The sequence below is a fragment of the Urocitellus parryii genome, assembly GCF_045843805.1.
Source record: "Urocitellus parryii isolate mUroPar1 chromosome 13 unlocalized genomic scaffold, mUroPar1.hap1 SUPER_13_unloc_12, whole genome shotgun sequence".
NCBI classification, from domain to species: Eukaryota; Metazoa; Chordata; class Mammalia; order Rodentia; family Sciuridae; genus Urocitellus; species Urocitellus parryii.
The window spans coordinates 678,485-693,532 of NW_027551764.1; the positions used below are offsets into that span (position 1 = coordinate 678,485).

At 37.6% G+C, this 15,048-nt stretch overlaps 1 protein-coding gene across 2 annotated transcripts in view; it reads right to left on the reverse strand.

Moving 5' to 3' along the window:
* The window catches only part of LOC144251349 (contactin-associated protein-like 3), a 172,368-nt gene that overhangs the window by 109,051 nt on the left and 48,269 nt on the right, over nt 1-15,048 (reverse strand). For both annotated transcript variants that reach the window (XM_077794338.1, XM_077794339.1), the window contains one exon: nt 9,041-9,188. In XM_077794338.1, the coding sequence (XP_077650464.1) occupies nt 9,041-9,188 (148 nt within the window). The remainder of the gene's footprint in view (nt 1-9,040; nt 9,189-15,048) is intronic.

Here is a 15,048-nt window from a genome sequence, read left to right on the forward strand (position 1 = left end):
ATACACATCAGAAAGTAGTCAGCCATGACTTTACATTTATAATAAAAAAACACATTATCACAATAGATAATTTAAAATATAAATAGAACCTCTATTATATGTCTCACCAAAACTAATCATTCTGATAAAATATTATCTACCTAAAAATGTTCACAAATAGATTTGAATATTTAAACAAATCAGAGAGTCAGTAAATATAATTTTTAAAAATCAGCATTAAATACTCAAAGTGAATTTGTAAAAGCAATAAATTTTAAATAAATGTAAAGTTTAAAAAAACGTATTTTGGGAGACAAAGCATTTCATCAATAAGTCAATAGTAGCAATTTCTCTGAAAGCATTGATGGGGGAGCTCCGCCAGGCAGGTCCCTTAAACTTACCTATTCACTAAGTATTACCTTCCCTGACCCTTGTGCCACTGATCTCAGTGTTACCTAGAGAATTAAATTACCTAAGATGCTCTTTTTTGTATCATTCCACTGTTATAAGATTTTTGCTGTTTAACTATTAAATAAATAAAACTTTACATATCCATAATGAATACAAATAATCCATTATAATATGTGGATGAAATATCCAAAGAATACATCAAATTTCAACTTGGCATTCCATTTAAAATGGCTTTTACAAGAGTCTTCATAAAAGTGTCTCTGTATATAATCCAACTATTTCAATCATTGAGGTATTTGAAAACAGAAGATACATATCATGCACACAAGGTAGGAAGTGACAGTTTCCCCAGTTGTAAGACTACAAACTTATATTCTAAAAACAGTGGGAGGAAATACTTGTGATTTCACTTTATCATCAATAACTTCCTTAATAGATTAATTTTTTATGTTTCATCTCTAACAGACTATGGTTGGAATATATATTAATATGGCAAAGAATGGTCAATATTTTATCACCTGGCTATGTATTTATGTGTATGCCATAAAACACTGTTTTTTGTCACCACTCATTATGCTGGATGCTGGGATAAGGAGGAACCAGGACATCATCATAGGATACTTCTGTAGAGCAGGAGTGGGGAACTTCTGTAATGGTCCTTATGTAGTAATCTATTAGGTAAAGGAATCCATCTAACCAGTAGTGAGGCTAAATATGTGCTGACACATTTCCACTTTCTTAATCTAGTCCACAAAAAGCCATTCCAAACAATGAAAATGACAAAGTGCAGTAGGCTGTGGAGCTATCCTGAGAAGGTTGGACTCCTGGTTCCACCTTAGAAGACTCACTCAACCTCCTTTGCCTTATTGTCCTCATTCACAGGGCATAAGAGTCCCCCACAGAACTATCATGAATATTAAACCATTTAATGTCTATGAGTGTGCAAACATGGTAAGTCCTCAGTGGGATTAGTTACATCATTATTGTTGGTGCTCTGGGCAAAGAAAATGAGATTTAACCATAGCTAAAAACTACCTTTAGGACTTTTGCTTTTGACCATGATGGGGGTAACAGGAGAACTTAAATACTTAAATTTTCTTAGAGTATTTAATGCTAATTTTTAACAGGTTTATCCCTCACTTGAAACAACCAAAAATAAGGTCCCTTAAACTTACCTGTTCACTAAGTATTCCCTTCCCTGACCCTTGTACCACTGATCTCAGTGTTACCTAGAGAATTAAATTACCTAAGATGCTCTTTTTTGTATCATTCCACTGTTATAAGATTTTTGTAAACCATTGAAACAATGGTTTACAAAACATTTGCTATTAAGCAACAAAGAAGAGTGAAATGCATAAGAAATGAGAGGCAAGAGATAAGCTTTATGACTGCTTAGATCTTAACCTTCAAAGAGTTCCCAGGACATGGAGCAGGAAAGGAAAACTGAGGAAGAGACCAGCGACTTCCTGAGTTGAAAATAGCATGAAGAGTCTGTTAGAATGAGGCAGCTAGAACTCCCAGGCAAAGAATAGGAGAGGAGAAAGATGGACTGCAAGAGAGTACAGGTGGTTTGCAACAGAGTCCTAAAGCAATGAATGAGCTGTATATTGATAGAATGCACCCTTAAGGAAATCCAGCAAGACTAAGGAAAGAAGCTTCTGGAAGGACTAGCTAGAAGTAGCATTTCCCGTGCACACAAGTTGGTCATGGTGACCATGTGATCATCCAGAATGAAGACCACACAGCTCACTAGTTTGGGATCAAGTACTTAGAGGATCTAACCTCAGTGGTGGGGAGGCATTGGCCCCAGATTAAACACTGCTCTGGTGAGGCTAAGACCTTGAAACATTGACTTGCTGTAGTGCAATGTATCTTTGAATGAAGGAAAAGAATACAAGGATGCAAAAATATCTAGCATTCAACAAGGTAAAAGTCACAATGTCCAATAGCCAATTGAAGACAGGTGGAAGCTGGAAAACACCGCTCTCATAAGGAAAAATTACCAATCAAAATGTACACACAACTGAAAAATGTAATTGCCAGAGATACATGAAAGTTACTTAAAAGAGTGAAAGCCTCAAGATCTGAAATGAAAGATAAACTGAATAGATTCAAGGGAAATTAAACACTCAAGAAGAATCATGAACTTGAAGACATCAATAGAAAAATCCAAATTGAAATGAAGAGAAAAAAAATTTAAAAAATGAGCTGGGCCTGGTGGCACACACCTGTTATCCCAGCAGCTCTGGAAGCTGAAACAGGAAAATCACGAGTTCAAAGCCAGCCTTAGTGATGGTGAGGTGTTAAGCAACTCAGTGAGGCCCTGTCTGTAAATAAAATACAAAATAGGGTTGGGGATGTGGCTCAGTGGTAAAGTGCCCCTGAGATCTATCCAAAAAAAAAAAAAAAAATGAACAAAGCATCAGTAAAATGCAACTAATAAAATCCAAATACCTAATGTGTGGTAATTGATTCCCTTAAGGAATAATAGAGAGGGGGTCAGTTAAAAAAAAAATCTGAAGAACAATGGCTGAAATTTTTCAAATTTATTGAAAATTATGAACCCACAGATCCAAGTGACCCAATGAGACCCAAACACAAGAAACAGAAGAAAATAAAAGGAGTAGCACATAAGCAAATTACTCAAAATCCTTTTTAAAAGCTAGGGGAAAAAAAAGACATCTTAGAGTCAGAGCAACATCAATACAGATGGTTATAGATTGCTAGATTGCTAGAATGCTAGAAATGAATGCTATCAAAATCTGTGCTGGTTGAAAATAATTTGCACAAATAAAGGCAAAAATAAGGACTTTCAAACATAAAATGCTGAAAGAGTTCCTTGCAAGTAGATCAACACTATAAAAAATGTTAAAAAGAAATAATTGAGGTAGAAGAAAAATGATTCAGAGAAATATGAGTCTATACAAAAGAATACAGAACATGAAAATTTTTACATAAGTGTGTGTGTGCATTTACATGTATGTACTCAATTTTTTTCAAGATAGGTACATTTTTAAAATATAGATGAAGTGGTATAGGTTTATACCCATCAAATTCTCTTTCTCCAAAAGCAATGATAAAACTGGAAGTGAGGATGGTCAAAAATAGTAACTAAAGGAATCTGGAAACTGACCAAAAGACATACAATAAATTGAGAAGCATTTGCTCAAGAAAATCTATTGAATCTCAATAATGATAGTGGGAGCCTATATGATTATAGCCAGAGGCTGCCTCTACCTCTTCTTGGCACTAATCCTCTACTTGGGATGGGGAGTAGAGCACATGGAAAAATCCAATATCTCAGTTAGCCCGAGATTTCAACACCTGTTGGGTAGTAACAACTGACTGGTTGAGCAGCCAGCAGCTGAATAGAAAAGAACCATATTCATACTCAAAGTCAGGGAATACATCTCTGAAGAAGTGACATTTAAGCAGAGACCTGAATGGTAGGATATAAAGATGAAAAAATTGAGAAGCAGCAGTCTAAGCAGATAAACTGGATGTTAAGACTCCATAGTGAGGAGTGTGCTTGGGAGAGGCATCAAAAGAAGCCATGGTGGGGAGGGAGCAAGATGTGGGGATGGTAGGAGGTGAGACTAGAAAAGTATGCAGGGGAATGGTCTTTCAGCATCTTCTGAGTCCTTCTGAGAAGTGTGTATGCTATCTTAGGAGCAATGGAGGTGAAAGATTGTAAACACATAATCAGTTACATCAGATGTGCATTTTAAAAAAATACCTTTAGCTGCAATGTAACATAAATATAATATACTAATGGGTAGAGACAGGGAAACTAAAATTGGAAAGCAATTGCAATAATCCAGGAGAGTCTAGAAGTGCGGTAAGCTAGAGAGAAGTGAAATGATTTAGGGAATAATTTGGACATACAATTATGTGCAGATACAGAGATTTGTCAAGAGTGATTCCCATACTTATAGCATAAGTTCCTGATGAATGATAGAATCATTAACAGACATAATGAATACCAGAGGAAGAGTGTTTTAGGGCTAGGTGTGAGTCAGTTCAAGAAAGCAATCTGGGACTCAGTAAGTTTTAAGTACTTGTAAGGCAACTAATTCACTAGCCCAAAATCACCTGTTTTCTCAATAATTGGACCTATTGTTTAACTCTGAGATCTAGAGATTATTACAGACTGCAAATTCTGGTAGTAATTAGTGATATTTAAAAATTGCTAAAAATGATTATGCATTTAAATTAAATTAGTTGCCATCATATATCCAACTTTGTCTGTTCCACTGTAAGTTATTAAATATGTATTGATATTTTATTCAACATTTACTTTCAGCACAATCTTTAGTTACACTCTTTTTAGATCTAATAGTTTGCTAACAAGTTTAATCTGGGAGGCAATTAAAAATGCATCATTTGGAATTGTGCAATAAATGTGATAGAAATTAGAAAGATTAAAATATGGCTTATTACACCCCAAAATATGATAGGCCGTTTTGTCTCATATGATTTTAGGGTAAGTATTAGTACTTTTCTACTTAACATCAAATAAAAACCTTAAGGTTATATGATTATAGCTCAGAATAGTTAATCTTTTTTATTCCTAGAGCAAGATATGTCTTCTATCTACACTGTGACACAAAGTGAGAATCAGAAGCCTGTTCCCATGTTCAGCCTGACTCTCTGAATCCACATTTATCCTCTCCTGCACAGGCTCCTTAGCAGTTGGAGGGCAAAAATCAAGCCTTATGGATCTTCCTTAGCATGGTAACTTGCACAGAGTAAATAGTCTGTAAATAGATACCATACTGAATAGAATTAGTACTTCTTCTAACTTAATTTGAGTATTTTGTATGTTTTTCAGAACAGGCTTAGACAATCTAGACCAGCATTCTCTAAAGACTAAAGATCATTATTAGCTGCAAAATTTTTCTTCATCAATGAAGGGAACTACTTCCACTCTCATCTCATGTTGTTATATTCCTACTAATGTATTTTCAAAACCCAAGTCTACCCGGAGTAGGGGCCAGTACTGGAAAGAAGGAGGTTCTATATGTACCCTCTTCTCTCAAAATTCTCTTCAAATTTTTCAAAATACACATTCCTTATTTTTTTGGAATAACAATAACTGGCTTACAAATATTGACATATAGGGATACTGTTAAATAAAGTCTAATTTTTCACTGTCACAGTCAATACTTAAAAATTAAAAAAAACAGTCAGTTACACATTTCACTCCATTCATTTTATTCTTGTGTGTGTGTGTGTGTGTGTGTGTGTGTGTGTGTGTACTGGAGATGGAACCCAGGGGCACTTAATCACTGAGCCACATCCCTAGCCTTCTTTATATTTTATTTTGAGACAGGGCCTCACTAAGTTGCTGAGGCTGGCTTTGAACTTGCAATCCTCCTGCCTCAGCCTCCTAAACTGCTGGGATTGTAGGCATTCATTTTATTCTTAATGCCTGACTTGAAATAAGGAGGAAGTACCAATACGTGAATGACAAACTCATAAATCCCAGAGCACTCACCATCTCTACATCTATCAATTCCACATTCCCAGCAATTCACTCAACTTTCTGCTTTCTTCCTTGCTGGCCTTATTCAAAGAATAGGCACATTAATAAACATAAAAGTACGATAAAACAATGGAGCCAGTTCAATACAACCTGATAGGAAAAGAACACATTGCTACAAGGTCACTAGAAAATGACACTGTACAGGAACCCCAAAAGTCAAAGAATAAGGCAGAACAGAAGGGCAGAATAGATCCAAAAGATGATCAACCTTGCTAAAGACCTGGGAGAGTTGGGCTTCAAAGCCCAGCATCGCAGAGGATGTGGATTTGGAGTTCTTAGATCATATGTTAATGTTATTAAAACCTTATGAAAGTGGATAACAAATGCAAGAGAGAACTTTTAAGAGTGAAATACAAGGGTGGGGACAAGTCTGCAGAGAATGCTGAAATTAGACAGATGGTGCTGCCAGGGAGGGGACTCTAAGAACAGCACTGCCACCCCTCCACCACCTCATCCTTGGTTTTAAAATGGTAAAAGGGCCTTTTAGGTAGGCAAAGCATATGTCAAGCCAGGAAACCCTGAAAACATACAATGTTTAAAGGAATAATGAATAGCATTGCAAGTGGAATTTAAAGAAATGAAACTGAAAAGAGAATTTGCATATAAGAGTCATTATGTGCCAAGAAAAGCAATTTGGATGTTATTTGCAATACAAACAGCAGTGGAAATACAAATTGAAAAGAAAATAACTATCACTTTTGGTTATAAACTGTATTGTATTAAATTATTGTCAAAATAAGAATGCAAAGTTTTATGTTTGAGTAATTATTCTTACTACTAATAAAAACAAGACAAGGCAAGGGCTGGGGATGTGGCTCAAGGGGTAGCGCGCTCTCCTGGCATGCGTGCGGCCCGGGTTCGATCCTCAGCACCACATACAAACAAAGATGTTGTGTCCATCAAGAACTAAAAAAATAAATATTAAAAAATCGCCCCCCCTCTCTAAAAAAAAAAAGTCACAAAACAAGAAATGTTATGTGACTATTAAAAAAAAAAAAAGACAAGGCAAAACCACTACTAATCAAGGATGTACTGTGGCTGTTTTACAAACTGTAGTGATTGTTAACACTTGTATTTTTTACAGTAGGAGCTTTTTGTGGTGAACAGTTCCTTTTGCTGATCTCAGGGGTGCACACAGGTGCAATGATAGCTGCAGTCTTTCCAGGGATAAGGCTCACAACTTTGGTCTTTCTGCTATGAATGTTTAATACAAGAGACTAGAGTAAGACCTCCTCTTGAAGACCATCAAGGTAATGGTAAATTCCCATCAAAAAGCATGTTATGCTTTCAAATCAGTTAACCTGAATCCATTTCCAAACTAATGGGAGAAGGAAGTGGCCACTTTCATGGAAGCGTCTCAGACACTTCAGCAGGGAGTACCTTGGTAAGTCCAGGAGACACTGGAAGGAAGGAAATGACAATGGCAAGAAGGAAAAGACCTGGATAGTAACAGAATCTGCATTAAATGCTTCCAGAAAATATGGAAAGCAATGGAAGAGTTAGAAAACCAAATGGAAAGAGGGACCTGTATGTGATGCTACCAGGAAGCAGAAATGAAGCCAAGACTAACACAATGATTCACCCTGGGAAGGAGCTCTTTGGATGAGTCTTCTGAAATCACTCATTGTGTGTGAGGTTCCCAAAGTGGAGAGGATAGTGTTCAATAACTCCCTCTGTATCACAATGCCATTGCCCCCTGCACTAAAAGAACCCATAAATTCCTGCTCCCATGCTTCGTGTTGCCATGAGCACTGACTATACTTTGCATCTGGAATGTTATACCAAGGCCCATATGTTAAAGTCTTTGTCCCCAGCTTGGCACTTTTGGGAAGTGGTAGGACCTTTGAGAGATGGGGCTTAGTAGGAAGAAGTTAGTCCATTTGGGATGTGCCCTTGAAAGGGGATATTGCAACCTCAGGGCTCTCCTTTCTCTTTTTGCTTCCCAGCCACCATGAGGTAAATAGCCATGTGATACCACACACTCCTTGACATTATGCAGTGTGCTTCGACAGTCCCAAAGCATTGGGGGCCAAGTGACCATGGACTAAATCTCTGAACCTGTGAGCCAGAAAAAGATTTCTTCTTCTCAGTTTGATTATTTCAGGTCTTTTGTCACAGTAATGGAAAGCTGACTAATACCAGCACCCTCCACAGTGCCGATCTCACTATCCATGAATATTCCTTCACTTTTTTATGTGATTTTATAACTTCTTGTTAGACAAAGCAAATAAAGAATTTTAGAATCATCTCTCACACCCTGCACTAGGCATAGTTCTCTCAAGAAGTCAGTGTCCAATAAATTTTTATATAATAAGGGGATAAAGAAACAACTACATGTATAGTATAGCAATTATGAGAATCAAATTTGGAAGAAATACGTGAATCTGTTCTTAAATGTAGATCCAATATGTAATAGTTTGGGCATGGGGTGTGGAAGGCCAACCTGACAGAAAACCAAGTCACTGGCTTAGTCCCCAGTTTTCTAGACAATATTTTGTTATTTTTTTTCTTTTATGTTAATTTAAGAAATATCAAAATTGCAACAATATGATTAACTCACACCTCTATTTCACTGAATGCTTGTAGTCTGTGCTTTCCTTGGCTGCATATTTCACTACTTTTATCATCAGTTGAGAAAAGAGGGAAAACGTAATACCCAAATGACATTTCCAAGCTAAAATTAAATTAAGTTGCAGGCACTGTACAAAACAAGGTTCCACTGGGAAGCAAACAAAAAAGTGGAAGGAAAACAGGACAATTGCACCTAGCAGCCACCATGTGTCCCATACGAAGGGCCATCTCAGCATCAGAAACAGCACCATCAGTCACAGTAAATTACTGTTGTTGATTTGAACATCATTACTTTTTTTAAAGTGCTGACTTTGAAGCAATTATCTGGCTAACCTCTGAAAATCTAAAGGTAAATAAAGCTCCATTCAAGTCCTCCTTTGGAAGCCAGGTTCCTTATGGAAGCTTTTTGTTTAAAAAAAAAAAAAATTCTACTCCAACAGCAGTGTAAGGCATGAAGAGTTGCTTCCAGTTTCAGTGTAGGTTTTACAATATGTCACTCTGATTCTGATTTCAGGCAGGGATAAGAATACTTACTGTATGCACATCCATACACTTCAATCCGCATGCCAATCCTGCCCTTGGAGTTCCAGGCTAAAGGCAGGAAACGCAAGAACCTGGCTTCCAAGGGAGGCTGAAGTCTGTAATGCACCACGCTGTCTGAGTTTGTGTTTCCTGGAAAGCCCTGGGAGAAACCAGAAAAAAGGGATAAAATATCTGTGAGATGCTATCTCCTCATCAATGATCAATGCCTTGTTCACTTTGTTAATATGCAAAACGTGCTAGTGTTTAAGCAGATGTGATCCCCTCTCCCTAGTCCTTGTATTAATAACCATTGCCCAAGGTCCCTTATTTCCAGGATTGTTTAAATTTCACAAGCACCATTAAACCAGCTATACACATACTACTCTCAAAGGCTTGCTTTTAGAAAGTAGTTCACCCCCTAATCCCTTTTACTAATCTTCAAGTATAGCAACAGAAACACAGGAAGCCACATTCCCTGGCCCTGGAATAATAAAAATCTAGGGCCAATGTGGATATAGAAAAAAGGGTCTTAAAAGCCTCTGGATTGATCTGTTCTTATCATTCATGTTGTTTGAAGAACTGCATCATTAGAATATTGTTGAAATAAAGCATTTCTAAAACTCAATATTAAGTTGCAGGCTTTTACTGCTTAGTTTTACCTCCTGCTGGGAATATTAAACCAAGAAAGAAGACAGGTTTCTCTTACTCAGCAGAATGTGAATAGCTCAGGTTTCTCAGTACTACTCCCTTCCCAATCAGAAGGAACATTTTATCAGATATTTGGAAATATAATGTTTGTTTGCAAAGAGGTTGTAAATAAAGAAAAAGCCAGAAAAAATATTTCCAGTGGCATCAAGACTGTATATTTAAAATAATGTATTTGTATTGAAAACAATACTAGATATGTTACAAATATAAGTGCATGTAGCTTAATATATGGCCATAAATACATTTTCTGAAAAATAATGAATTAAGTCCCCATATTTGAAAAGTTATGGAAAAGAATAAAATAAGTGTATTTAGCATTGTGGAATAAAATGCCTTAATGAGTGTTTAATAGTGTGTGCACATCTTATGGGCAACTTGAAGAAACTGTTTGCTCAGAATTAAACGAAGCATTGAACTGTATGTCCATACAATTTTGAGGGCATTTTAACAATTCAGACAATAGCATTTTCCCATTAGCTTCCTCTATGTATTGAATATAGTAACATGTAAAATAGGATATTTTGACAAAATTTAGAAAACTTTCTCATTGATAAATGCCATTGACCTTAAGTATCATGATTTTGCATTTAGGTTAGTATTAAAATAGTCTAAATGTATGAAATTATTTTACTTACCACCTGGATCAGTCTGGGGTGGGTTTGGAGAATGTCTATGATCATCGAGGCCCTTCTCAGGGCCCTGATCCATTATACTCATATCCCCAGCACCTCACAAGGTACATATATCCTGATGGTGCCATGCATGCCATGAACTTGTCACCACTGATTACATCTGTCTTATTTCCCAGGTGATTTAAATTCTATCCATGACCAGTTCAGTTCAAGCAAATGGAAGGCATTCAATGGCTTTGCTGCAGGATAGATGTTCCTTGACTTACAATGGGGCTATACTCCCAATGAATCCACTGTACATTGAAAAAATGGCGACCCAAAAAGGCATTTAATACACCTAACCTAAAAAACAGTATATCAATTCAGGATACTGACGAGTGAGTATCTATTTGTTCCCCATGAGATGCACGAATGACTGAACTGCATCTCACTGCCATTGCCCAGCACTGTGAAGAGTACTGGATCAATATAATATTCTGGGGGGAAAATCAAAGTTCAAAATTCAAAGTACAGTTTCTACTGAATGCACACAGCTTTTGAACCATTTTGAAAGTCCTAAGTGGAACTGTTATAAAGTCAGGGAATATCTGCATCAGAAATTCTTCAAATTAAATCATATGTGCTGGACTGAAAGGAGTAAAAGAACCATGGTACGTGCTTGTTACCAACAATGACCATTCTTTTTTCTTTTCTTTTGGTACTGGGATTAAACCCAGGGGCCCTTAACCACTGAGCCACATTCCCAGTCCCCCCCCCCTTTTTTTTTTTTTTTTGAATTTTGAGACAGAGTATCACTAAATTGCTGAGGCTGGGTTTGAATTTGTAATCGTCCTGCCTGAATCTCCTCCCAAGCTGCTGGGAAGACGGGCATATGCTACGGCGCCCAGCAACACTCACCATTTTAAAGAGTCCTTGCCTAACAGATATTTGTGCATTGACTCAAAGTCAGGGCTAACAGGGCCATTTCTAGTCTTAGTCATTCTCTCTGGTGCAGGTTCCTTGTCCTCCTTATAGACCAAGCTGAATCAAAGCGACTTTATACAAATTCATTTCTAGATGTGCCATTCTCAAGGATTCAAGGTCCTTTCTTATTTGGGGGCACTACAAAAGCCAGCCAGTGAATCACCATTTCTTAACTAAGTAATGAAGGGCCTTTGTCAGTCTGAGTCTAAATCATTTCATGTGTTCACATGTGTTCCCTCCTCAAGAGCAGGGCTGCTTGAGCTTCAGAATGTATGTTCTGTCCATTTCAGCACAGGTCCTTTATTCTGGTGTGCTGGCAGAAGAAACAGGGGCACTGAACCAGTTCATCTCATCATAAAGCTCCACGGTAGAAAAAAATAAAGAAAATAAGATAAGAAATCAGGCCCTAAAGAGAAGGCCCATGCTCCCTGTGCAGAGCAACACAATATCACCGCCTTGAGTTGGCACGAAAGGCCACATGTCAGGCTAGCTCCTGGCTGATTCTAGGAACTTGGATTTGGGGAGGTCTCTTGCCAAACCCAGAACTGATGAGAGTGATGGCCTGTTACCTAAACCACCAGGATAAACAATGTGGATTTTGTTGAGCAGCTGCTTTGTTTCTGAGAATGCTGAGTTTCATATTTGCTACACAGAGTTGCTACATGACTGACCTTTTCATAAAAATCCTGGTATCCCAGACTGATTGTCAACATTTCATGTGTGTCCTCACAAGTCACTGCTAGAGGATCTGAGCATTTCCTGTGCAGCTCCACTCGGGGAAGAATCTGGGGAGCTAGTGTCTGGTTTTCTCCAGATCTTGCACCTAGCTGATCAGGGTCTGTACCCTACAGTTGTAAAACTCATGAGCTGCATTCTGTGAGTCTCTTGGTGAATCACTGAACCCAGAGGTGGTCTTGGAAACCCGTGACAAAGGACAAATCAAGTGCAACATGCAGAGGCAAAGACTCAAAACTGAAGGAGCCTAGGACAAGCGCTACCTCGATGAGAACCATACTCAGCTAGCTCTGCATCACTGCCCTTCCTTCCACCTTTCTTACTCAAAGGATTCTTTCCCTGCACTTCCACACTTTGTGTAATAATCACAGGGCAGAGGAAGGTTCATGGCATGCTTGTACCTCTAGAGAACTAGGGCAGCTCTATATCTTTCTCAACATGTTGCTCATTTGGCTAGTTCATTGCTTCTGAGAATGACATCATTATTGTGCTTACAATAAAGTATTCAAATAAATAAATGCACTGATGTTCTTATTAACTGTAAGATTTTGGTAGAGTAGTTTAGGCGAAGTACGGTAGGACTAATCCTTAGATTTACTCACACTACAGTGTGTTTATAGGGGAACATACTATCACCAAGTTTGGTACCTTTCATTAAAAAAAAAAAATAAAGGAGGAGAAGGAGAAGGAGAAGGAGGAGGAGGAGGAAGTTGTTATTGTTGTTGTTGTCATTTCTGAGTGGTGGTTCCAGTTCTGCATTCAAAGAAAGTTCATTGAAAAAACATTTAGCCTGGGGCTGGGATTGTAGTTCAGTGGTAGAGTGCTTGCCTAGCATATGTGAGGCACTGGGTTTGATTCTCAGCACCATATATAAATAAATACAATAAAGGTTCATCTACTACTAATATACATATATTAGTAGTAATATAACAATATAAAAATATTAGTATATATATACATTTATATATAGTATATATGTATATACACTATATATATACACACACAAATCAAAACACATAAATGTTTGTGTATATACACATAGAAACACTTAAAAATATGTTAAAATAAAATTACTATTTTTTAAATTCTGTATCTTAAGTTAATCTGGTTGTTTTACTGATCAAATAAAGATGGCTTTTTTCTTGGCACTTTAAATTTGAGTTGTCACCTAGTTACTATAGGCTTAAACAGATAAACAAAGGAAGAGCCTGGAGGTCATTTAGACAAATAAACCAGGCACAGAGAAACAAACAAAGCATAATCTCACTCATAGGTGAAATCTTAAAAAGTTGATCTCTTAGAAGTTAAGAATAGAATAATGATTACCTGAGCCAGGGAGAGTAGGGCTAGAGGTGAGCATGGTTGCTCATGAATACAAAGTCAAATTTAGATGAAAAAAATAAACTCTGGTGTTCCATTGAAAGATAGGGTGACTATGGTGAAAATAATATAGATTTCAACATAGCCAGAAGAGGGGATTTTGAATGGTTTACCAGAAAGACATGATAAATTTTGGAAATAATGGATATGTCAATTACCTTGTTTTTTTTGTTGTTGTTTTGTATTTTTTGGTACTAGCGATTTAACCCAGGGGAGTTTAAACACTGAGCAAGGATTTTGAGACCAGGATTACAAAAAGAGCCTGAAGGTCGCTAAGTTGCTTAGGGCCTCAGTAAATTGCTAAAGCTGGCTTTGATTTGCTATTCTTCTGCCTCAGCCTCCCAAGCTGCTGGGATTGCAGGCCTGTGCTACCATGCCCAGCAATTACCTTGTTTTGATCTTCACAGTGTATATACATGAATGGAAATATCACACTCTGCCTCACAAATATGTACAATTATCATGTGTCAATTAAAAATGAAATAAAACTTATCTTTAAAAAGCTATTATGCCAGTTCAAGAAACAAAGAGAAAATAAGAAAAGAGGGAGGGAGAAAAGAAGGAAGGAAGGAAAGAGAGAGGGAAGGAGGGAGGATGGGGAGAAGGAAGGAAAAAAAAGGAAGAATTATACAGATTAAGAAAATCCATTTTATAACTCCTGGGCAAATCACAATGTATGAAGTCATAGGAAAATGACCAGTCTGTCTCCAAATGTCCCTTCGCTTCTGCCCTATAGTATCTGAGGGGCTATCAAGATGTTAAAAACTTCATTTACTTGATTCTTGAAAGCTGTTCAATCTTTAGAAGTCTTTGCAGAAATGTGGTTAGGGTCTTAAATCCATATACCCTTCCACAGATATTCACATAGTGACCATCCTGGACAGGTAACTGAAAGCCCAGTCCTTGTCCCCAATGCCAATTAAATAATGAGAACATAGTTTTGAGAAAAAGGAAAAAGTTGTTTTATTGCTTTGCTAGCAAAGGAGAAACACAGGGGACTCTAATCCCTGAGGCTGTGATTCTACCCATCAGGGGAAAACAGAGGGCTTTCAGAGGAGCTATTCAAAGGCTAACATTCCAGGTGTGCCCTGACAGAGGGTCCCAGGGAAAGGTGAGGTACATTTGGATTCACTTCTTAATTTGGGAGATATTTACTTCCTAGATTCCTAGGCAGACATCTCCTTCCTGTGGAACACAGATAACTGAAGGTGATCTTGTTTCTGGCCACCCAGGTTAGGGAAGGGGAGAGGGAGAAGAGGAAAAGAACATGTCTTTTTAAAAATAAGCCTCAGAGCATATATTCAGAGCTTATATTCAAAAGGTGAAGTGGCCCACTATTACAAGTGGGCTGCAGGGCCACGATAGGCATGGCAGGTGCAGCTGCTTTCCTAGTGGAGCTTCCATTCCAGCATCCTTTATTCCTATTTGAGACCAATACATCACACTCCATGATTAGAAAACAGTGCTCATATCTAAGAAGATGAAATGACAAAGGGATTTCTGTGCCCCCATCCTATTTTGCCTCAGGCTGATTCTGTGGACAGAACGTAAACCATTGGGAAAGACAGTGCTGGGGTAAATGCTTCTATACCAAGTCTTTCT